Source organism: Penicillium antarcticum (genome assembly GCF_028974205.1).
Source record: "Penicillium antarcticum strain IBT 31339 chromosome Unknown utg000002l_segment0_segment0, whole genome shotgun sequence".
Lineage (NCBI taxonomy): Eukaryota > Fungi > Ascomycota > Eurotiomycetes > Eurotiales > Aspergillaceae > Penicillium > Penicillium antarcticum.
This window is the reverse complement of record NW_026695300.1, coordinates 4,143,419-4,166,724: the sequence shown is the minus strand read 5'-3', so window position 1 is coordinate 4,166,724 and position 23,306 is coordinate 4,143,419. Positions and strand designations below refer to the sequence as shown.

The 23,306-nt window shown below is 51.6% G+C and overlaps 10 protein-coding genes across 10 annotated transcripts; 5 read left to right on the top strand and 5 right to left on the bottom strand.

Moving 5' to 3' along the window:
* Nucleotides 1-191: 191 nt before the first annotated feature.
* Nucleotides 192-904, top strand: N7508_002549 (uncharacterized protein; the record flags this gene model as incomplete). Its single annotated transcript, XM_058460615.1, has 4 exons — nucleotides 192-214; nucleotides 328-358; nucleotides 445-723; nucleotides 776-904. 4 exons carry the CDS (start codon nucleotides 192-194, stop codon nucleotides 902-904), a joined length of 462 nt encoding a protein of 153 aa, XP_058324147.1.
* A 170-nt stretch (nucleotides 905-1,074) lies between these two features.
* Nucleotides 1,075-1,710, bottom strand: N7508_002548 (uncharacterized protein; the record flags this gene model as incomplete). Its single annotated transcript, XM_058460614.1, has 1 exon — nucleotides 1,075-1,710. One exon carries the CDS (start codon nucleotides 1,708-1,710, stop codon nucleotides 1,075-1,077), a length of 636 nt encoding a protein of 211 aa, XP_058324146.1.
* Nucleotides 1,711-2,086: 376 nt separating this feature from the next.
* On the top strand, nucleotides 2,087-4,212 carry N7508_002547 (methylenetetrahydrofolate reductase (NAD(P)H) MET12; the record flags this gene model as incomplete). The annotated part of the gene is made up of 2 exons (XM_058460613.1): nucleotides 2,087-2,176; nucleotides 2,236-4,212. 2 exons carry the CDS (start codon nucleotides 2,087-2,089, stop codon nucleotides 4,210-4,212), a joined length of 2,067 nt encoding a protein of 688 aa, XP_058324145.1.
* Nucleotides 4,213-4,494: 282 nt separating this feature from the next.
* N7508_002546 (tRNA-ribosyltransferase family protein) lies at nucleotides 4,495-6,039 on the bottom strand (the record flags this gene model as incomplete). The annotated part of the gene is made up of 3 exons (XM_058460612.1): nucleotides 4,495-4,654; nucleotides 4,733-5,738; nucleotides 5,826-6,039. The coding sequence occupies 3 exons, from the start codon at nucleotides 6,037-6,039 to the stop codon at nucleotides 4,495-4,497; spliced, it is 1,380 nt and encodes a 459-aa protein (XP_058324144.1).
* A 181-nt stretch (nucleotides 6,040-6,220) lies between these two features.
* On the top strand, nucleotides 6,221-6,940 carry N7508_002545 (bifunctional thymidylate/uridylate kinase; the record flags this gene model as incomplete). The annotated part of the gene is made up of 1 exon (XM_058460611.1): nucleotides 6,221-6,940. One exon carries the CDS (start codon nucleotides 6,221-6,223, stop codon nucleotides 6,938-6,940), a length of 720 nt encoding a protein of 239 aa, XP_058324143.1.
* Nucleotides 6,941-6,966: 26 nt separating this feature from the next.
* Nucleotides 6,967-8,248, bottom strand: N7508_002544 (structure-specific endonuclease subunit SLX1; the record flags this gene model as incomplete). Its single annotated transcript, XM_058460610.1, has 2 exons — nucleotides 6,967-7,936; nucleotides 8,010-8,248. 2 exons carry the CDS (start codon nucleotides 8,246-8,248, stop codon nucleotides 6,967-6,969), a joined length of 1,209 nt encoding a protein of 402 aa, XP_058324142.1.
* Nucleotides 8,249-9,130: 882 nt separating this feature from the next.
* N7508_002543 (uncharacterized protein) lies at nucleotides 9,131-14,538 on the top strand (the record flags this gene model as incomplete). The annotated part of the gene is made up of 6 exons (XM_058460609.1): nucleotides 9,131-9,490; nucleotides 9,564-9,612; nucleotides 9,695-10,528; nucleotides 10,579-10,670; nucleotides 10,722-13,384; nucleotides 13,437-14,538. 6 exons carry the CDS (start codon nucleotides 9,131-9,133, stop codon nucleotides 14,536-14,538), a joined length of 5,100 nt encoding a protein of 1,699 aa, XP_058324141.1.
* Nucleotides 14,539-14,887: 349 nt separating this feature from the next.
* On the bottom strand, nucleotides 14,888-16,054 carry N7508_002542 (1-aminocyclopropane-1-carboxylate deaminase/D-cysteine desulfhydrase; the record flags this gene model as incomplete). Its single annotated transcript, XM_058460608.1, has 1 exon — nucleotides 14,888-16,054. One exon carries the CDS (start codon nucleotides 16,052-16,054, stop codon nucleotides 14,888-14,890), a length of 1,167 nt encoding a protein of 388 aa, XP_058324140.1.
* A 113-nt stretch (nucleotides 16,055-16,167) lies between these two features.
* N7508_002541 (putative exopolyphosphatase) lies at nucleotides 16,168-17,577 on the top strand (the record flags this gene model as incomplete). Its single annotated transcript, XM_058460607.1, has 1 exon — nucleotides 16,168-17,577. One exon carries the CDS (start codon nucleotides 16,168-16,170, stop codon nucleotides 17,575-17,577), a length of 1,410 nt encoding a protein of 469 aa, XP_058324139.1.
* A 368-nt stretch (nucleotides 17,578-17,945) lies between these two features.
* On the bottom strand, nucleotides 17,946-22,181 carry N7508_002540 (putative SH3 domain protein (Cyk3); the record flags this gene model as incomplete). Its single annotated transcript, XM_058460606.1, has 1 exon — nucleotides 17,946-22,181. The coding sequence occupies one exon, from the start codon at nucleotides 22,179-22,181 to the stop codon at nucleotides 17,946-17,948; it is 4,236 nt and encodes a 1,411-aa protein (XP_058324138.1).
* Nucleotides 22,182-23,306: the final 1,125 nt, after the last annotated feature.

The following is a 23,306-nucleotide window of genomic DNA, read 5'->3' as shown; positions in this document are numbered from 1 at the left end:
CCGGACACCTGAACCGACAGGCACTAAGGCACAAAGGCTGTCAGGCATCCAAGTGAGACACCCCTCCTATTTGCCAGCCAATCAGCTGCTCAGGTCTGACAGCACCGAAAAAAAGCCCCTCTATTTAATCTTCAACCTCCTCCCTCTTTTTCCACCTCATACCACATACATTTTTTGGTCTCATATTCAAAATGTCCGCCAACGAGGAACAGACGTATGTGCTTGCTCTTTATACTACGCTACAACTTACCCTTTTTATCCAATTTCCCTTCCCTTCATCCCTGCCGTTACCCCTCATCGTCCGGTCAAGCTAACAAATTGCTCCAGTTTCATTGCCATCAAGCCCGATGGTGTCCAGGTATGGATACAGTTTCCGCCGAACCGATTCCGTCACCAAAGATAAATTGGTCACTCAATTGAAGCAATAACTAACCCCATCGACAGCGTGGACTCATCGGCCCCATCATCTCTCGCTTTGAGAACCGTGGCTTCAAGCTCGTTGCCATGAAGCTCACCACCCCCAGCCAGGAGCACCTCGAGAAGCACTACGAGGACCTCTCCGCCAAGCCCTTCTTCAAGGGTCTCGTCGCCTACATGCTCAGCGGCCCCATCTGCGCCATGGTCTGGGAGGGTAAGGACGTCGTCAAGACCGGCCGTACCATCCTCGGTGCCACCAACCCCCTGGCTTCCGCCCCCGGTACCATCCGTGGTGACTACGCCATCGTAAGAGCTCCCCACATTCCACACTGATCTGCAAACACTAACCCACCCCTAGGATGTCGGCCGCAACGTCTGCCACGGTTCCGACTCCGTCGAGAACGCCAAGAAGGAGATTGGCCTCTGGTTCACTCCCTCCGAGGTCCTCAAGTGGAAGTCCGCCGCTTCCCCTTGGGTTTACGAGTAAATTACTCGTTTCCAAGTGAAGTTGTCTGACGGGGCCGTTCCTCGGGTGTTCGCAGCATAGACGCCGCGAGTCTGAGGTGAGGACCTTGATGGCTTGGAAAAATAAACAATATACAATTTCATACGATTCTATGAATATCGCTCTCTGGTATCACAGTAATGCTCGCTAGCTCAGCCTCTTCGGAACAGCCTCCTGGCTAGGTTGGCTGTAGGTGTAAAAATAGTTCTTGCGAACCACGGCGTGGCCCAAACACTTGCTGCTAACCGAGCCGGTAGCAAAGCCTTGGTAATTGCATAAGCCGTTGCGAACTCCAACACCAATCGCACCCCCGCACGCTCCGTTTTCTTCTCCCCGGTAGTCTCATGTTCTGCGACAGTATTCACATCATCCTGGTCCACCCAGCCTTTTTTCTTCAACCAGCGGCCAAAACGCGCAGCCCCCTCATCAAAGGCATTGGTCTCGCTCGTATCCGAGGAAAGGTCTGGCATCCAAGCACCATAGTGGAAGGCACCAACTAGCCCGAATAGTGGGAGTATAGCCGTGATCTCATGGAGTATTAAGAACGATGTGATATGGGTGACCGGAGCGCCGAATAAGGGTGTAGTATATGTGCGGAGGAAGCGGGGGAGGCGGTCATTGAACCGACGCAGGCGAGATTGAGTGTCATTGGCGTTCACATTGGGTGGTTTTGGCGGCGGCAGTGAAGGAGAGGGTGTGGAAAGGGTTCGTCGCGATACTGCGCGTGGTCTGCTATCCCGTAGCTGCGAACGGAAATAGCGCAGAAAGATCGATGGTCGGGATGCCATGGCTGAAAATCAGCCACAGCTCTAAAAAAAAGAAAGTCTATGTCCAATGAAGCTCGACTGTGGTCAATGGATGTATCCAAGTTAATCGCTGTTAAGCGTTAAGCTCGTCGATCGATATCGGGCTGAGTCATCCTAAGTCCCCGTGCCACTTTTTCGGCTTTTTTTCTTCAGCTGGTCCTCCTTGCATAGTGGAAATCGGCTATTCAAAGCATTATATGCACGTAGTGTACATCTAGTAGATTGTTAGTGCGTAGCCTCTTGGCAGCTGTAGACATCCCAGGATCCGACGCAATCGGAATCGTGACATGGTCCACTTTTGCCCGAATCTCTCTTCTTCCTCATCCAACCCCCTCTCCACATACACTCCCTGGACACAATGGAGAAGAAAATCACAGAGAAGATCGCGGCTTTGCCGCCAGATGCCAACTACTTCTCCCTGGAGTTTTTCCCTCCAAAGACCCGGATGGTGGGGTAACCCCGCGTGCGCAAAGATGTGAAGTCACTGACAATTATGGATTCATGTAGGGTTTCGCCAACCTGTCTGCGCGTCTGGAGCGGATGGCCCAGGCTCTGCGTCCCCTCTTCGTGACAGTCACCTGGGGTGCTGGTGGTAGCACAGCCGCACGATCGCTCGAGTTGGCCGAAGTATGCCAACGTCAGTTACAGTTAACAACCGTCCTACACTTGACCTGTACCAACATGAGTCGGAAACTAGTGGATATGGCACTTGATGAGGCCAAGGTTCTTGGAATCCGCAATATCCTGGCTCTACGTGGAGATCCGCCTCGCAGTGAGGAGTATAACATGCACGGAGAGGACGATAGTAACAAGGACTTCACCTTCGCTGTTGATCTTGTCAAGTATATTCGCAAGACACATGGTGACTACTTCTGTGTTGGTGTTGCTGCATACCCAGAAGGCCATCCCGTCGATGCCTTCCAAGATACCCAGGATCCGGCCAGAGATATTCCCTATCTGGTTGAAAAGACAGTCGCTGGTGCCGACTTCATCATGACCCAATTGACATACGATATCGACGCTTACACCAAGTTTGAAAACATGCTCCGCAACCATGAGTCGGGTGTTTTCAAGACTATTCCCATTATCCCGGGCTTGATGCCCATTCACAGCTACAAGATCCTGACTAGGGTCACCAAGCTCAGCCACGTCACCATCCCTCCCCCGATTGCTCGACGTATGGAGGAGTTGAAGCATGACGACGATGCAGTCAAGCGTGCCGGTGTGGACATTGTCAGTGAGATCGTGGGTGGTATGAAAGACATCCCCAGCCCCGGGCCGCGGGGATTCCACTTCTACACCCTGAACCTGGAAAAGACTGTGTCGTTCATTTTGGAACAGTCTGACTTGATTCCGCCTTACTCTGAGGCAGACAACTCTGCTATTGAGGAAGGTCCGCCTCTTGTCGATTTCCCCGGACGCGCGTTGGGAAGAAGCCGTGCGTCATCTATGCACTCGCAGCCTCACAACCGAGTCATTGTGGACAAGCTATCCGTTCACGAGTCATCACAGGATTCTCAGCATGAGGCTCTCGCAGAAAGCGTGGGTTTGCCCATGCATCCCAACCGTAGCACTACTCTGTTGATTTCTGAGGGCCAGGGCTCGCTTGGCAGAGAAGCAACATGGGATGACTTCCCCAACGGACGATGGGGTGATGCCCGTTCACCTGCCTTCGGTGAAATTGATGGCTATGGTCCTTCACTTCATGTCACTTCCGCTGTCGCTCGCCGGCTATGGGGACACCCTGTGGACGCAAAGGACATGAGCACACTCTTTCGGCGACACGTTTCGGGAGAGCTTCACATGGTCCCTTGGTCAGAGGGTGGAGCCGAAGAAGACGGTGGTGGCTTGAACGCCGAGACTGAGCTGATTCGCCCAGAGCTCCTCAAGCTCATTGACGGCCGCGGCTGGTGGACCCTGGCCTCGCAGCCCGCCGTCAACGGCGTGAAGAGCGACCACCACATCTTCGGCTGGGGACCTCAGCGCGAGGGCTTCGTCTTCCAGAAGCCCTTCGTCGAGTTTTTCTGCTCAAACAACGACTACAAGAACATCCTCAAGCCACTTTTCGCCCAGCACGGCTCCGACAAGCTTACCTGGTTTGCGACAAACATTTCAGGAGCCTTTGAATCATCCCTCCCAGCCCAACCCACCGATGTCGAGCTGGACAGTCTCGAAGATAACCCCGAGAGCGTCAACGCCGTCACATGGGGAGTTTTCCGCGGCAAAGAAATCGTCACACCAACCATCATCGAAGAAGTCAGTTTCCGCGCCTGGGGAGAAGAAGCCTTCCGCATCTGGGATGAATGGCGCCGCATCTACCCCCGCGGCTCGCCCACCGAAACATACCTAGACACAACCAAGAACGACGCCTGGCTCGTCTGTGTCGTTGGCCAGCAGTTCGGCGCTGGAACAAAGCAAGGCTCAAAGGAAGAGGAAGACGAGGTCAAATGGATGTGGCGAGTGTTGGCTGGTGAGGACGCTTAGATTGTGTCACCTCCCACCCACTACTTTCCCAATTGGAATCTAGATATACCCTTGGTGTGGAGATGATGACGGTTTAGTAAGGGCAAGCCTGGTCATATGAGATATGAATGGCACAAAATATGGATTCTGTATAGTAGTCTTGGCCTCGTGCAATTAAGATGAATATGATGAATGAATATGCATGTTCTTGGTTTATGGGTTCGTTTATATTCATTGATATACGCTAGTTATAAGCAAATGCGTTTATAAACAGGTCCGCTCATGCAAGGATTTTGGTTGGGATTACGCCTTCTGCGCAAATCCATGCTCTTCGAGTCCGCTCGCGTCGGTGTCGGGGGTGACTGCTGAAGATGACACCATTACCTCTTCTAGGCGGCCATATACCTTCGGTGCGCGGCGGGGTGCGTGAGCTGCTGGGGCTGGGAGTTGATAGCCACGTAACCTGTGATGTAGTCAGCAAGTTGCGACCAAAAAGGAGTATGGGAGAAAAGGGCTGTCATCTCAAAGCACATAGACATACCTAGGACCTTGGCCACTACTCTCGGGCATCTCAGGAGCATAGAAGCGAGCAAATGCCTCAATATCCTGCTCAAAGGTACCATTCTGAATACTCTCCCTAATTCCCGCAAAGAAGAGATCAAAAACATGATAATTATGAATCTGAAGAAGAGCCCAAGCAGTCATTTCCTTCGCAGCGAGCAGATGATGGAAGTAAGCCCGGTGATGTTTGCGACAAGCGAAGCAAACACACCCCTCAGCCAAGGAAGAAACAGCAGTCGCATTCTCAACAGACCACATATCATATCCCAATGGCTGAGGCTTCTTATCATCATCCTGCGCAACCGGGGCCGGGAACTTGAAGTCCAGCGCAATACCGGCATCGGACGAAGCACCCAGCACAGGCGTCGTCAACAGATCCGCACCAAGCGAGATTTCACGCAGGATATGATGAGGAGTTGAAGGGTCACTAAGCAGCAACCGCGGCAAATCTCCCAAAGAAGCAGGAATATGTTCCAAAGAGGCTGCCTCGTACAGTGCCAGACCGGATATATCCCACCGGAACTCAGACTCCAAATCCTCCAGATAAAGCGACTGCTGCGCATTGTCCAGCGGTAAAACCGGCGCAAAGAAAGCAGTCTTAGACTTCGCATTCCTAGTAAGCGCATCACCGTATAGTTGTTCCAACGCATCACGAGTAAACGCATGCGTGCGATCAACCATCTTTTCGCGCCTCTTATTACCAGGCGGGCTTCCAAGAACCATATCTGCCATTCCGATAGCAATGTCAGGTCTCAGCTTGTGCACTGCGTTCACATATTGTTTCGCAGGGAGTTGATGGAATCCAATAGACGTAGACAGCGCAATAGAAGTCGACGTGTTAGGAGGCGGGCATACAATCGCGGGAAAGCGGCGTGGGCCAAGGATTACAGGCATATCATTGGGGATACAGCTGAATTTCTTCAAGGGGGACTCATGCGGTGCAGCGGGTGTCTTGTATACGGCTGCATTGTCGCTTCTCTCGATGACTGTTCTAGCCCGGGTGGGCATGCGCTGTCAGATACTGTCTTGGTGGATATATGAGACGGAAATGAGCTCTTCCAGATCTCACTTACAGTCTTCGAGTCCGATATATAAATTCCCAATCGCTGTATGGTCGCGCATCATGTCGTGTGCGATGTGAGGCACTGTGCCCCGCGAAGTGAGCGGAACATGGTGAGGCGTTGTGATTGCCTTGCGACCTGGGATAGATAATTGGCCTACCCGCGGTGCAAGCACTGGCGCTGCTGAGCCCAGAAGACTGAACGTCATTGAGGGCTTTTCGGCCATGGCTGGTGGTTGTGGTGAAGGCTTCGGAGTTGATCTTATCGGGAGAAAATGCGATTTGCTGATAAACATCCCTTGGACTCGACAACATCTGAACTATTTTCATATTTTGAGAGATCTGACATTTACGATATTAACGATTGAACGCTAAATATATACGATCTTACTTTCACATTCTTCAACCATGACTGGCTTATCAGCGATGCGACGCGGTGTTCTCATTGTCGTGGAGGGACTCGACCGCGCGGGCAAGTCGAGCCAATGTGAGGTGCTACGGGGGTTCCTTTCAGAGCAGGGACACACTGTGAAATACATTCGATTCCCAGGTATTCAACTGAACTGCATTGCCTCTATGTACCATTGGTCTAATGCCTCTATAGACAGGACAACACCCATCGGCAAGTTAATCGATAGTTACCTCCGCGGTTCATCCCACCAAGACGACCACTCCATCCACCTCCTTTTCTCAGCAAATCGATGGGAGGTAGCAAAGAGCATCGAGGAAGATATCGCAAGCGGTACCACAATCATCGTAGACCGCTACTCCTACTCCGGCGTCGTCTACTCGGCCGCCAAAGCGAACCCCACACTCTCCCTGGACTGGGCATGGCAGCCGGAGATCGGTCTACCCCGTCCCGATATCTGCCTGTTCCTTGGAATTTCCCCCGAAGAAGCGGCTAAGCGTGGTGGATTCGGCGCTGAACGGTATGAGAATGAGGCTATGCAAATCCGCGTGCGGGAGCTCTTCCAGACGATATTTGAGAAGATGCAGGATGTCGCCGTTATCGATGCCGGTAAATCCATGGGTGAGGTATCGAAGGAGATTCGGGGTGCTGTGACTGGTTGCATTTCACGTCTGGATATAACTAGTACATTGAGGAAGCTGGAACCTCTTGCGAACTAGAGACAGGCTGGGTTTGGTTCTGCTGGTCATTCCACAACTTCTGCATCATCCCAATCGCTGTCTTCAATTACAATGTCAAGTTTTGGCGCAGATCGAGAGGTTTTGCTCTTTTGTCGACCATCAAAATCGGAGTCGGATTCCAGATCAACCTCTTTGTACCAGTCTGGTCCTAGGTCGTCTTCGGCTGGTTCTTCCGTAGGTTCTCGTGTCCGTTGAGATCTGAATTTCAGAGGGGATGTTTGGGATCCAGATGATGCCTTGGCCTCTTTGCGGAGACGCTTCTCTTTCTTGGTGATGATTGCGCGCGCTTCTTTTTCTGCTCGGTTGCGGCAACTGAGCTCTTTCATCATCACCGGCCATTGTACCACCCTTGAACATGCTGGGCAGGTCCCTTGAACTGGTGTCAGACGGTCTAAATCATTGGTAGCGTCGAGAAACTTGGTAGATAGACATAAAATATGACTTGTACCACGGCAGTCTGGCTCTGGACATACCACTATCTGTTCTTCATCCGGAGACACGGGTCCATCGCAACATTTGCAGTGTAGATCTTCTGGGTCTTCTAGTATGAACATGGACTTTTCGAGATAATCCTCCAGTTCCGTGTAGTCAACCGATAAGCTTGTCACGCCCCCGACAGGAGCGAGGTCATTGCCTTTTTGGACAGCTGATATCGTGCCGAGATTATCACCGTCTAGGATGATCTTGATGTTTGGTGGCAGGTGACCATTAACTCGGTCACTCCAAGCCCGCCAGACGCGGTAGACATCGGCCCGAAAGAAGCGAACCCGCAATGGCCACACAGAGAAGTAAGACGACCGAAGCAGGGAATGCAGATCTTCGAGATGAGCCATCAAAGATCTCCTCACGCGCGCACGCGGTTTGGCCTTTGGTTTGCCAGTCTTGGGGTTGATATTGGTCTTGGCCAGAGCATTGGGATCTAGCTCATCCTCGGATCCAAGATGCCGAGATCTCTCCGGATGTTGCCAGGCCCACCTGCGCGACATTAGAATTTGAAAGCATTTACCAGGGGTGTATTTAAAACGAAAGTAAACATGGGTATACTTACTCGAATTGTAGAGCCCCGACTCTGTTCATGAACCCTTCCACCAGCATGGACATTTCCCAGGGTCGTAATTTGTCCCTGGCGGTTCGTTTGGCCCCACCTTTAGCGATGCCATTGTGCTGGGGGAGTCGTCGTATTGGGTTTGGCGTTGAGCCAATGTACAGCGAGGCATGTCTTACTGTTGATCTGAGGAGATAACAGCAGTAATAAGCCGGGATTGGCTTGGGTTCGGACCTGTCCATGTTTGTACTGGTCAACTTGGCCCTTGATATTAGCTCCATTGCGGGTCCGCCGTTGATAAACAGGGGTCACATGATGAGAGATTTACGGGGAATTGGGGTACATGTAGTCAAATTGTCCAGATTGTGTGAGATTGAATACACGCATATCAAGAAACCAAGATGGAAAATATCTGAAGTTAGAATAGTTTCAAAATTGACTACAGAGCCTCACAGTAGGACCTAAAAATATGTCGATCCACAACACAAACATACAAGTGAAAATCCAAACATCTGTATGTAAGCCCAAGACAGCTAGACGATGACAACAGAACATACACTATCACTACTAATATACTAACAACTAAGTAAACTTGGAAGAACACCGTATGATGTCGCATATCACGGGACTCGAATCCATGGTTCCGTTTGCAGTAACCGTAATTTACGAGAAAATCACCCGCAGATGACCGTTTTGGCAATAAATCGGGCCCTGAGCAGTACAATACCGTCTGAATCGGTACTGGAATGAGGAGTCCCTTCAGGTCACTGGAGGTCCCTTCGTTACTAGAGGTCCACACAGAGTGACCCGAGAGTACTTCTCAGTACATTGATCTGTACGTCCTTGCAACATAATCCACTAAGCTTCTATCCATCTACTCTTTCTTCCCTGCGGCTGTTCCTCCCTTCCCCTCCGACCTCTCTGTCTCTGTCTTTTATCTCACTTCGTTTCCCCGTTCTCTCTGGTTCGTGTCCCCCGACATTCACCCTTCAGATCGCAAGACTCCAAAACCGCCTTTCCTTCCTCACTGTCAATGCCCTTGTCGCATCACTCTTACTTTTAATTTCCTCGACGAGACGCGCCAAATCTGACCGACATACCAATAGTCCACCCCAATCTGAATAATGGGAGCTCCGGCCTCCGCCGGGGCGACCTCGACGGCCGCGGCCGCGCCAGGACAGCCGACTCGGTCCTCGAGCACCCACCCATCGCACTCCCACAATGTCCCTTTGAGCGCTCGCAGATCTACGCCCCTTGATCTATCGACCGTGGAACGTCGTGGTCAACCAAACAACCCCCGAGAGCCCTCGAAGCGCATTCGCCCTCATGGGATCCCCGAAGCCCCGACTTTCCGTCCAACCGAGGAGGAATTCAAAGACCCCGTGGCCTACATCCAGAAGATTGCCCCCGAAGGCAAGAAGTATGGAATTTGCAGAGTTGTCCCGCCTGAGGGCTGGCAACCTACTTTCGCAATCGATACAGAGGTAGGAACACTTTTCTGGCGGATGCGTTCCGGAGCTGGTGCACTGGCAGGAACACTGTTGACAATGGTTGTAGCGATTCCATTTCAAAACACGTCGACAGGAATTAAATTCTGTTGAAGGAGGTAAGGACTCATCCAGCCAGATGATTTTACCCTGGCAGCTGGGATCACTACCAAGTGCGGTTCTGACCCTTCCCTAATCTAGGTAACCGCGCCAATATGAACTACGTCGATGGACTCGCTATGTTCCACAAGCAGCACGGGACCAACTATAGCAGACTACCCAGCGTCGACAAGCGGCCATTGGATCTCTACAAGCTCAAAAAAGCAGTCGAGATTCGTGGTGGGTTCGAATCCGTGTGCAAGACGAAGAAATGGGCTGAAATCGGTCGCGACCTTGGATACAGCGGCAAAATCATGTCATCATTGTCGACTTCGCTGAAGAACTCCTACCAGCGCTATCTACAGCCTTACGAGGAATATTTGGCCCGGGCCAAACCGGGTGTCCAGCAACAGCTTGAGCTTGAGCATGGTGGCCCATACACTCCTTCGCCGAACCAATCTCCTATGACTTACAAGCCTATGATGGATGAGAATGGCACGCCTTCGAAATCCCGCGATGAAACCCCCACTCTACCTAGGATGGCAGCTTCACATACCCCGATGGAAAAGTCACCCGAGAAGCCTACACCCCCCGTCGAACCCACCCCTCCTCCACGTCCTGCGCCCACCGGCTTCACTCCTGTGAATACCGGCCTTGGCGGTTTCACCGCTGTTAATCACTCTCCGTTTACCCCGGCGAATAACACCCCTGGAAACAACACACCGGTTCACAACGGCTCACTTGATATCAAGCGGGAGGTAGAGAACGGCACATCGACTCCCAAGCCTGTTTCTGAGCATGCTTTCGTCTCCACTCCCGTGAACGGCCAGCCTGGAGAATCCGTGAAGCGCGGCATTAGTCAGGAGAATGGTTCTCAGAGTGAGAATGGTGATGATGACGGCGGAAGTGGGCGACGTAGCAAACGTCTCAAAAAAGGTATATCTCCCTGCGAGCTTGAAACATGACTTGGCTAATCGTATTTCTAGATTCACTACCAACAGTTGCTGGTTCCCACATGTCTCTTCTTCGGCCTGTACCACCAAAAGTTCGCAAGGATGGTGTTCAACCAGATGGAGAGGTAGGCATTGACTTCGTGTCGGTTATTGACCTCATACTGATTCATAAACAGAAATGCGAGACCTGTGGCAGTGCAGATGATCAAGACTCAATCTTAATGTGTGATGGTTGTGAGCTTGGCTATCATAAAGCTTGCCTGGATCCATCCACTACAACACCATCGGAACATGACTGGCATTGTCCTAAATGCCTCGTCGGCACCGGAGAATTTGGTTTCGAGGATGGTGGTGTCTACTCTCTCAAGCAGTTCCAAGAAAAGGCAAACGAGTTCAAGAAGAAATATTTTGCTTCCAAAATGCCCTTTGATCCCGTTCTTAACACGCATCGCCGCGAGACGGAGGATGATGTTGAGGCCGAGTTCTGGAAACTTGTTGTGGATCTACATGAAACCGTTGAAGTCGAGTATGGCGCGGACATCCATTCGACCACACATGGCAGTGGTTTCCCTACCATTGAACGCAACCCTCTTGATCCGTTTTCATCCGATCCCTGGAACCTAAACGTGCTCCCATTCTACGGTGACTCGCTCTTCCGTCACATCAAGTCTGATATCTCTGGCATGACCGTGCCTTGGGTCTACGTTGGCATGTGCTTCTCAACTTTCTGCTGGCACAACGAGGATCATTACGCGTATTCAGCCAATTACCAGCACTTCGGCGCTACTAAGACTTGGTATGGAATTCCAGGTGCTGATGCCGAGGCCTTCGAGAATGCCATGCGCGATGCAGTCCCCGAGCTGTTCGAAGGGCAACCCGACCTTCTTTTCCAGCTTGTTACATTAATGCCCCCTGACAAGCTTCGAAAGGCGGGCGTCAACGTCTACGCAGTGGATCAGCGCGCTGGTCAATTTGTTCTCACCTTCCCCCAAGCGTATCATGCAGGATTCAACCACGGCTTCAATTTCAATGAAGCAGTCAACTTTGCGCCTGCTGACTGGGAGCCGTATGGAGCACTTGGTGTTCAACGCCTTCAGAACTTCCGCAGACATCCATGCTTCTCGCATGACGAGCTACTTTTGACCGCGGCTTCGCGTGATACTTCAATTTCCACTTCTAAGTGGCTTGCGCCTGCTCTGAATAGAACTCGCAACCGAGAGCTTGCTGAACGTGCTCACTTCCTAAACCGACAGAAGGAAATCTCTGCCCTTAATTCCGCTTACTCTACCTCTATGACAGAGGGTCCACAGTCGAAGTTCGTAACCGAGGATGAAGATATCCCCGAAGATGATTACCAGTGCCACCATTGCAAAGCCTACGCTTACCTCACCCAGTTCCGCTGTCACAAATCAGGCAAAACTGTTTGTTTAATGCATGTGGACACCTACGATTGCTGTGGAGAAACTTATGCTCAGAAGTTGTGTGGCCCAAATCACACCCTGCGTTATCGCATGGGTGATGCCGATTTAGACACGCTCGTGCAAAAGGTCCAGGAACGTGCCAGGATCCCGGAAGCGTGGTCCGAAAAGCTCAACAAGACCTTGGAGGATGAACCAAAGCCCCAGCTTAAGGCCCTTCATAACTTACTCAATGAAGGTGAGAAAATCCCATACCACTTGTCTGGCCTTCAAGATCTTGCGGCCTTCGTCCAGCGTTGCGATAAATGGGTGGAAGAAGCCAACAACTACATTACCCGGAAACAACAAAACCGGAGAAAAAACGAAAAAGCATGGCGCAGGGCCAGTACCAAGGCAGCGCAGCTGGACGATCGCGACCGTGAAGTCCGCAGAGTGGAACACATCTACGCCCTTCTGGCAGAGGCTGATAAACTTTCGTTCGACTGTCCACAGATGGCGGCGTTGGAAGAGAAGACCCGCGAAATCGAGAAATTCCGCCAGGATATTAATGCTGCCCTGATGAACCCGCGTACCCGGCCGGTCCAGGAGATTGAAGAGATGATCGAATCTGGCCGAAACTTCAACGTGGAAATCCCGGAACTGGAAAACCTGGAGCAAGTCTCCCGACAAATCAAATGGACCGACGAAGCTGCCCGCAAGCGTGATCAATACTTGACCCTCCAGAATTGCCGAGATCTTGTCGCTTCCGCTGAACAAGTAGGTCTCGCTGAGACCAATGAGCATTTGCTCCATTTCAAGGAACTGACTCGCCTCGGTGATGCGTGGGAGAACAAGGCCAAGGAATTGATGTCCGTTGAAGCTGTCCACTATCAGCAATTGGAGGCTCTCTCAGCGCAGGCATCTCGCTTCCCGGTATCGCCGGATACGCTCACTGCTGTCGATGCTATCTTGACCAAGCAACGTGAGGCGCAGAAGCGGATCCAAACCTTGTACGAGAAGAGCAAGGACCCCGAGCTGAAGAACCGACCCAAGTACAAGGACATCCGGGACCTAATGGAATCTCTTGAGCATCTGACTAGTAGACCCATCGGTGCAATTGACTTGGAGCGGGAGCAAAAGCGGCACGAAGACTGGATGAGGAAGGGCAAGAAGTTGTTTGGAAAGGCCAACGCCCCTTTGCACATCCTGCGATCTCACATGGAATACGTTGCTAAGCGGAATTCGTACTGCTTCGATCTTGAAGACAGTTACCGTCCACCCGTTGAGCCTTCCTCTCGGGATAATTCTCCTGAGGGGTTGCTTGAAACCACCAACACCGGACCGAATGTGTGGGGACCGAAATCACGAAAGAGGGATGTTTTTTGTATCTGCAGACATTCCGAGGCAGGAATGATGATTGAATGTGAAGTCTGTCATGAATGGTAAGTCGGCAAAGCACTATGGATTGGTGGTAAGATTACTTACAGCATATAGGTACCATGGAAAATGTTTGAAGATTGCTCGGGGCAAAGTCAAGGAATTCGACAAGTACACATGTCCGATTTGCGATTGGCGACAGAAGATTCCACGTGATGCCGCTCGTCCCAAACTTGAGGACCTTCAGGACTGGCACGCGGAGATTGCAACTTTGCCTTTCCAGCCTGAGGAAGAAGAAGTTCTCGAGAATATCATCAACCAGGCTACTGCGTTCCGCGATTTCCTTCATGGCTTCACGAATGCTGCTTGCACTACCACCGAGGAAGTGCCTACTTTGATATTCTACCTGCGCAAAATTGAAGGTGCTGAAGTTCTTCTTACCTTTGAGACCAACTTCTTCCGGCAGGAGATTCATAAATGGGCACCGGTTGCTCCGGAGCCTCCCCCAATTCTGGAGCAGTCCTTGTCAACCCGGAAGCCACGTCCTACTAAGCAGCAGAAGATAATGGCCCAGCTTGGCGTGAATCGTCCCGAGGATCTCCCAGAACATCTGCGACCCAAGCACATCGGTGTCACCAAGCGGAAGTCGGTAGATGCTCAGTCACAGTCTGCTCGACCTACATCTTTGCAGCCAGCGCCTGTGACTTCCAGCAGTAACCAACCTCCAAGCACGGGTCCAACATTGACGCCGATGTCAGACCCCAACACTGCATCGTATCCTTTCTCCGCAAACTACTCTCTGCCTGCTAGCGACTCCACACCCGCCTTTGCGCCTACTTCCTCCTCTGCTTTCCTCCCTCACGCCGCCGCTTCTCAATCTCCTTCATTCCTACCTCGTTCTCCCTCGCCCCAACAGGGCATGGAAACATCGCTTTTCAGTCCTCCGCGTTTCGGTCGTGAGCCTCAATTCGCAAGCAGTAGTCCTCGCCAGAATCTGGATGACGTGTTTGCGGATCTGACCAATCAAGAAGATGTCGACCCCGAAGCCGAAGGGCAATCCATGGAGAACACCCATGCAAACGAGGCCCTTGAGGCTCTGGTAGCCGATAATGGCAGCAGTCGTGCTGGCTCAGTTCACGTGGAGCAAATCCAACCTGATGAACATCATGAACTCAAACATGAGGGCGCCGACGAAGCCCTCGACGACTCGGAACTATGATCATGCTCTGCTTGAATGTGTTTTCGGTAAAATCTTCTTTTCTAAAATCCGACCATATGTTCCCTAGGTCCTTACTGTTTTTCTACTGTCTTTTTCTTTTGTTCTGTCTCTATCTGACTCCCCTCTTCTACGCTTTGTTTGTTATCAATTCTCGAAATGGGTGTACTACAAGAGACGGGTATGGCGAGTGCGGGAGGTGTTTTCCAGCGAATGCTTTCCTGCTTTTATTTCTGCTTTTCATACCACCAAGACTACGTCTGTCACGAGTTACTGTTTTTGCTGCTGCCAACTCATACTGTAATACTAGTTGAATTCAGCCATTATTATTGATTTTAATTTGCTTTCTGGCTTACTTGATATCTGCATAGGCTCCTAGAGCAGCTTGCCCACCCGTATGAATGAACAAAACATTCACTTCATCCGAGGGTTGTTCGGCATTTACAAGCTCTCTTTCTTCAACCCAATGCATCATTCCCCTCGCAACCTTGGCCGTATACACTGGATCCAGCATCATGCCTTCTGTCCTCGCCATAGACTCCAATGTCTTCTTCGCATCGGAATCAAGAATACCATACCCAGTCCCCACAGACCGATCATCAAGCCGTACATCATCCATCCCAATATCCCCCTCCTCAAGCCCAATCATCCCCCCGGCCCTCCTAGCAAAAGCAAGCACCCTCTCCTCATGGTAAGCCTTCGGCTTCGTCGGCGAATTTAAAACCCCAACAACCCTCCTGGGTCCCCCACGCCCACTCTCCACCTTCTCCAACAATTTAAACCCAGCAACCAACCCCCCAACCGTACTGCCACTCCCACAAGCAACAAAAACATAATCAAACCGACCACTCCCACCAAGCCCCATCACCTCCTCCTGCAACGCAATCTCAAATGCCGCCCGCGCATACCCCAACCCACCAAGCGGATGTAAACTCGCACCCCCAGGAATCCAATACGGTCTCTCTCCCTCATTCACCAAACCCTCAAGCAACGGCGTCGCATCATCTGCCAGCAGATCCCCACTCTCACAAACCCGCACCTCAGCCCCGAGAAGATGGTTAACCTGTACATTTCCACAGCGCATATATGCCTCTTTATCAACAGCAGCGCGCAATCCACCTCCCGTACCGCGGTGTAGCAGGATAACCGCTCTAAGACCGAGTTTCCGTGCTAGGGCTGCGACTTGCACGGTGTGATTGCTTTGGATTGCGCCCTCTGTGACGAGGATTGTTGCTGGGCCTGCGAGCGGAGAGATTGGATTTGGGTTGTTCTCGTGGGCGTGATGGATAGGTTTGTTGGAGAGAATGTCTGGAACTATGTATTCTAATTTGCGGTATTTGTTTCCCGCGCATGCTAATGGAGACGAGTGGTCTTCTCGTTTGGCGAAGAGGGTTATGCGGGGGTTTATTTTCGATAGTGTCGGGAGGGGGTGGATTGGGGATGGGGTTTGGTAGAGGATTGCATGGCGGGGGATTTGGGAGAAGCGTTCTGGCAGTGGAACTGCCATTGTGCTTCTCATTGTGTGTGTTCTGTTGAAGGTGAAGTGAAGTTGGAGTTGAGTTGGAGATGATGGTCGACTCCGCACGTGCCTGGCAATGACGTCGCGGAGCTAGCAGATCTTCTTCTTCAACAATGACTCTCCTCCAGTTCCTGCGACAGGCACGCCAGCTGCACCGCCAGTTCCTTTCGGGTGCTTTATCCGAGACTCCAATCTATGTGATCGGCAATCCTTCTGCTGATCTCGACTCGATTGTTTCGGCGATCGTTTATTCTTTCTGCGCGAACAACCGACTCCCACTCAAAGCCCCGCGGCCTCATATCCCACTCCTGAATCTTCCCAATGTGCCTGCAGGGCCAGAGTTATACCGACTGAGGCCTGAGTTTGCCACTGCATTATGGCTGTCGACTAATTCCCCCGTGTTGAGAACGGAAGAGCAATTTGAGAATGCCCAAGACTCAGCAGGAAATCTCCTTCGCGAGCATGTCGTGACAGTTGCGGACTTTGCACAAAGCCTAAAAGATCAAAATATCCTCCAACAGTTACTCGCTGATGCGACGCTCGTTGATTGGAATGCCGTGCCGCTTCCTTCCAACACAGACAACGGATACGGCTCTCTCCCCGGCTTGCCGGGTGTTACCTTCCGAACCTTGGGATGTATCGACCACCACGTCAATGAGAAATTCATGCCAGCCGCCGAATCTCTGCCCGAGAACCAACCTCTGATCATTGAGCCCGGTCCCGGTTCCTGCGCATCCCTTGTCACGAGGGAGCTGCAGAACCGGAAACTGATGGGTGACGGACAAGCATTCTCAGCAGAGATGGCACAAATAGCAAAGCTCGCTCTTTCAGCTGTATTGATTGATACATCAAATCTCACTGCCGAAGGCAAGGTCACAGATGTGGACCGCGAGGCTGTCAAATCCCTACAATTTCAGATCGCAGGACAATTAGAAGCAGCTAAGATTTCCCAAGATAACTGGGATCTAGAGGCTTTCTATGAAAGTATTCTCAAGGCTAAGCAGAATAGTCTCGATCTCTTGAATGTGGATGAAGTTCTCGATCGGGACTATAAGGACTGGACTGAGACTTCGCAGACCTCTGGAAAGGCGGTCAAGTTGGGTTTCTGTTCTTCTGTTAAGCCTATTCGGTGGATTGTGCAGAAGGCGGCTTCGCCTGAGAAGTTCCTAGATGCTGTTCGCTCATTTGCTACAGCTGAGAAAGAGCTGGATGTTGTTGTCGTTATGACTGCCTTTACAGCTGCCGATGGCTCGTTCTGCCGTGAGCTGTTTGCTTGTGTGGTTCAGGAGAATGAGACTGCCGTTGAGGGCATCAAGGCTTTTGTTGAGCAGACGACGTCTCAGCTCCAGCTTGTGGATTGGTCGCCATTGGATGGCGAGAATTTCTCTGAACTAGGAGATGTGGGTTCTGCTTTAAATGGGTCTAATACACCCTTCTGGAGGAGATTATGGATCCAGAAGAATGCTGCTGGGAGTAGAAAGCAGGTTGCGCCGCTGCTACGGACCGCAGTATCTAAATTATAAATAAGTTATAGCATCTACTTGATCAAACTACAATTTACACGACATCGGAATTGAAGATGCAGAAATAAATTGTTCAACGACTCCTATTAATTCAAACCCTCAAACACCAATACCCAGATCTCTGGAGACAACAAGGTAAACAAGAAGAACAAAAGGAATGCAATATATGCAATGCTCCAAGCCGACCAGATGCAAATGCCAGTATGGAAGGAGAAAAAGATCACACTCGAGATGAAAAAGGAGAGAAATCGAAGATATGCAGACATGCAAATCGTGTAATGAAAAAAAGAACGAAAGAAAAAAGAAAAGCAAGGCAGCCGCCATTGGAAGATCTAGTGAATCAATAAACGCCCATGCAATGCAGTACATCAAACACACTCCCACTCGCAGAATACACACCACCGGGCGGCGCGGTCGGCAAGCACCAGGCCACGCCACATACCCCGCTCTCCGATTTTGATGACTGTTTCCCAGACGCTTCCTTCGGCCGCAGCATCGGTGACTGATTCGCTGCCATTATCGCTGCTGATCATGTGCTCTGCCTTCCGGGTTAGACGGAGGATCTTGCCGGAGGGAGATTGAATGGCCAGTTTGGCAGGCTTGTCTCGTCCAGAGGCGGACTTTGTCGATGAGATGGCAGAAGTCGATGCTGAAAATTCATAGGAAGCACCGGAAACGGTGGAGCCACCGGCGTTGCTGGAGACCATGCTCAACGCACTGGATGGACGGGTGAAGACGGATGAGGGCGAGCCACGGCCGTTGGAGGAGGGTTCGTCCTTGACTGGTATTGCAGATGATGGGTGCTGGCGCACGGCAAAGACGAATGTGTTGTTTACTGCCAGGCGGAAGCATTGCGGTTGCATGATATACAAGTCATGGCGCTGAGCATGTGGAGTTGGATGGCGCAGGACGAAGTCGTACGAAGGGTTCTCTCCAACGTGGGTCATTGGGAGAGCGAAGGCCAGGGGATGGGGGATGTCTTTGCTTGAATGCATGAGACCCTTCTTTCCTGCGTAGACTTTCAGGACCCCCTGTCCCTCGTCACCGGGGAGGACAGCCTTAATGGTGATGCGTTTCTGGCCGCGGAACCAATCCGGCTGGACGAGGGCACGCTTGCGTACGATGTCTCCACTTTCGAAGAAGTCGCCATCTGCATCCCGTGCGAAAGCTGGAGCTTCAACTTCCGCAGCACACTCGACGTCTGAGGGGACCACAAGGCGCAGCTGCATTACTTCTAGGCCCTCCATACGGAGCAGACTGGTGTCATAGTCTGGTAGCTGAACGCCTAGTTTGAAATATTGTGGGCAGACAGAAGGGAGAGCGAGGAGGACATCGGGTGAGATGGGTGGGCAGATATGCTGCTCCTCTGGGTAGAGCGGGACATGGGTATAACAAAGGTCGAGGGGACGTGTTAGAAAATACCAGCTCTCTGCCACTGAGGAGTTGTTGGAGACAAAAGGACTCCGCTGGGGATTCGTGGGGTTAGCCAGGGCACAATCCATGAAGCGCCATTCGCCATCAACCAGGACCGCATTCCACCAGTGATTGGGACGCGAGAGACTGTCAAGATCGAGAACATCGCCAGGGCTCTTGAGAAAGCCGCGAATTGTCTCCGTATGCAAACCAACAGCGGCACACATCTCGTGCACTAGAAGAGCAATTTCCTCTGGTGTACCTCGCTTGGCCTGTAGCAGTCTCTTCATGTCGACTTCGAGGCCATCAACTGGTTCCTCCCAAGCAATCTTCTCACTGACCCAGGTGAAGATGGCGCGGAGGCGCTGGACGTCACTCTTGTATGGTCGACAGATGTAGGCTTGGGCAAGACTCATTGGATTTGTGGTTGGCGGAAGGCTGCTGATGAATCTCGCGCTCTTGTCAACAAGGTTGAGGTTTGCGGCATTGAAATTGATGGGATCACTAATTGGTTGGCCATCAATGCTTTCATCTCCCTCCGCGGTATCGTAGAGCTCCTCCACGGAGTAGATCACAGGGTGGTCGTGCATCTGACAACGTTCTGCTCTTTCAACTCTCTCATTGCGACTGGGAGAGGACGCACGGTTGACATCCCGACGCACTTGAACCCAGTCAATGGTGCTAGCGCTGCCGAGTCCCATATCACGAGCACTGTCACGGGTCCCATGAGATATGAGCATGGGTGATACTACGTCTATCCCTCTGCTGCTCTTGGTCGGCGATTGAGATTGTGACCTGTCACCATGGGCAGAAATGCTACTTCTTGCACTGGCAGCACCGGTCTTGGCCGTTTCAAATATCTTCTTGAAGAAGCCTTGCTTTTTCGTTTTTGGTGTGGAGAGACCACCAAAGACTCCGCTGTGGTCAGTTGTGTCCAGACCAGTTGACGACCAAGGAATGGCTGAGGATGCACCTTGACGCGAGGAGTTGTGACTAGAGTGATAGGATACACCGGTAAAGGGGGTCTCTGGACGAGCATCACTGAAACCACGAGAGCGCACAGTGTCCATAGCAGTGTTTGGTCGTTCGTGGCCGCCTCGTCTGGCAAAGCTACCCGCGCTCGTTGCGCTAAATCCTCCTGCAGAGAATCCACTCATCAAACTTTGGCTGGTCTTGTCCGTACTGTTGGTCATTGATGTACCGTTGCTTTGGTTGCCGCTGGACGAATTAGTCGCGCTGGACTTGTTGGTAAATGATCTGTTGAGGATGTCTCCCCTTAGATCTTGACCGGACCTCCGTGACTTCAGATGAGGAAACTGTCCTGCAATTGAATTGTTACGTGGGTGATAGGTAGCATGCTTTGGGGGCGGTGGAGGGGGCCCATCATCGTCCTCAGCAGTCCCTTTATCCTCGTCTGGCTGCCGGTTCTGGTCTTCCAGCTGGCGAAGACGGCTCTCCATTCTTTGAACATAGTTGTTCAGCTGCGGAGGACCATCCATATAGTGGTCATGGCTATAGACACTGTTTCTATGAACGAGTCCCTCTTGTTGTTGGACTTTGTCCCCCTCAAAGCCCATTGATGTCAACGGCCGGCGTTTGTTGCCTTGTGGAGTCCTTTCATTTGATGTATCGAAGTTTTCTGGCGCCCATGGATCATTAAATGTTGGTGTTGGAGAAGGCGATGCAGCGTCGCGGGGAAGGGCCATATCCTCCAATGAAGTCATAACATCCTCCATGGCATCCCGTAACGGGGATGGGGTATTCCCATGCATATCTGACTGTGCCGAATGTTCAGACATTGCAGAGTGGGTAGAAGCTGCAGATGGAGATGGAGTACGATCGAAAATAACATAACGGTCGTTCATAACCAGCGGAGCAGGAGAACGCGAAGGGCGAGGAGCGTGGGATGGCGGTTGGGGAGAATAAGCCCGGTGCTGTGGTGCATGCATCGGCGGCTGAGGAGAATGCGAGCGATACTGTTGAGCATGCATCGGTGGTTGAGGCGATTGCGCGCGATACTGATCTGGGTGCATCGATGGCTGAGGAGAATTGGATGCTGCACGACTGATAGCAACACGGTGAGGCGGCGGAGGTGGAGGTGGAGGCGAGTCCTCTCGATCCTCTTGCATCTGTAATGGAGATGGCTCACGAGATGAATGCCGATAGGATGGCATGCTGCCTTGTGGCACCATTGCAGTTGAGTAATCTTGCATCTGTAAAGGGGATGGTTCGCGAGATGCATGGTGGTATGGTGAAGCACTGCCATGAGATATCATTGCAGATACATGTTCTTGCATTTGCAAGGGAGATGGCTCGCGGGACGCGTGCTGGTAAGATGACATGCTGCCCTGAGGAATCATGGCGTGTGAGTATTCATGTTGTTGCAATGGAGATGGCTCCCGAGACGAATGTCGGTAGGATGAGACACTGCCACGAGGCACAATTGCTGATGAGTATTCCTGCACTGGCAATGGAGATGGTTCCCGAGACATTGCAGGCCGAGAAGATGAGACACTGCTCTTCGGAATCATCGACGACGGGCGTTCCTGCACTTGGAATGGCGATGGCTCACGGGATGAAGGCCGAGACGATGAAACACTTCCTCGTGGCATGGTTGCAGATGGTGACCGCTCTGGCTCTACCGAGGAACGCGGAGATGCGCCGCGCGAGGAAGGTCGCGATGCAGACGATGTGGGCCGGGATACTGAGCCCTGATTCTTGACCGCCGAAGCGTGTGTGCGCAATGGCTTTGTGCTGCGTGGAACACTGCTATCCCGAGGTGGAGTTTGAGGGATTGAAGGTGCTGGGCTAGACCCGAGTGGGCCAGTGGCTAGTTTGGCAGATGGTGATACAGCTTCCTTGTGCGCCTGGAAAGGCTTCCGCCACACTGTTTTCTGCTTCTTGGGCGCAAATGTAGGATTGTTGATTGGAGAAGATCCAGCTAGAACCATAGGACTGGTATCCCGGCTCACAGGTACAAAGTCTTCGCTCAGCAGTTCAACAAAGTTGGATGGGAACAGTCCCACTGCGCGCCTGTCTCGGCGCAACCGACCCATCCACCATTGTCCGTCTCCTGCATTCAAGCATTCGATCAGATCTCCTTCTACAAATCCCAAGTCTCGGGTTGTTTCTCCGCCCCAAGAGTATACTGCTCGGCACCAGCATGGGAACTTCGCTGGCAGCTGAGCCATCGCGTTCACTGAAACAAGGTCTGGTCGCAACGCACGAATTCGACCCAACCAACACTTTTATATCGTGGCGCAGTTCCGGGAAGTGGAGGTTCAGTTCAAGGTCGGCAGTTAATGTATCAATCGTAGGGTATTGCGTGGTGGGTATCAACACAGCTTCCCAGCTGAGATGGGGTAAGCAAGGCAAAAGCACGATCGCAGGGATAGCTAAGTAGCAACGGTCGCTCGGTCAATCAGCATTGTATGGTAGAGTGAAAATCGGGTTTTAAATGGGGCTAATTGACAGCCCAATGTACTGGGGAACTGAGTCGGAGTGTGGAAGGAGTCGGTCAGGCCCAATTGTTTACTGGGGTAGTCAAGGTTGTTTACGTTGTGGTGGTGGTCCGCTAGTCCCGATCGGGAGCGGAAGGTCTTATCGATAAGCTTAATCGCCTTATGTAATTCGTGTTTCTATTCTTGACCTTGGAAAGCTAAAGAAAACAGCGGCAGGTAAGCTGATCTAGAGAATGATATCTTTTAATGTGAATATACTCTGTAGCGTCTGAAGAAGAGCCTAAACGTTAGCCTGAAGAGTAGCTTGAAAAGTTCCCTTTGTTGCCAAAGACGCCGGGGTTCGAGCTGTCCATCGATCCATGGTTGGAACCAAGACAAACCGTGGATGGGAACTACGCAATTCCAAGATTTCCAATTGGTATAATGAAGGCATATCGACTTCTTCTTATACAGTCACAGGATATGTGTAATTGCCAGCACACTACACAGTACACTCTAGCGCCATGTGGAGGAGCTTGGACCGGCGTGCCGCAATCGCCTGTGCCCTAGCAACCCCCGCATCCCGTCGTTCTCTTTTGTTTCATATTTCGGGGTACTCTGTACAAACTATGGAATCGACTTTTGTACAATTTTATAATTTGATCGTCACTAGCGGTTCTCTTATAAGAGGTTTTTTCCAGTGTCCATCTCATTTATCTGTCTGTAGCGCGAGTCAGAATTGGAAAACCTTACCAAGCCCGGCGCAACTAAACCAGCCAGCATTCCTTTGTCAGTCAAATGTTTCTTAGCTTTGGCGGTTGTCTAGGTTGCCAAAGTCTGACTCCTAGTTGTCTCGTTTACGAGTTTTATCTATAA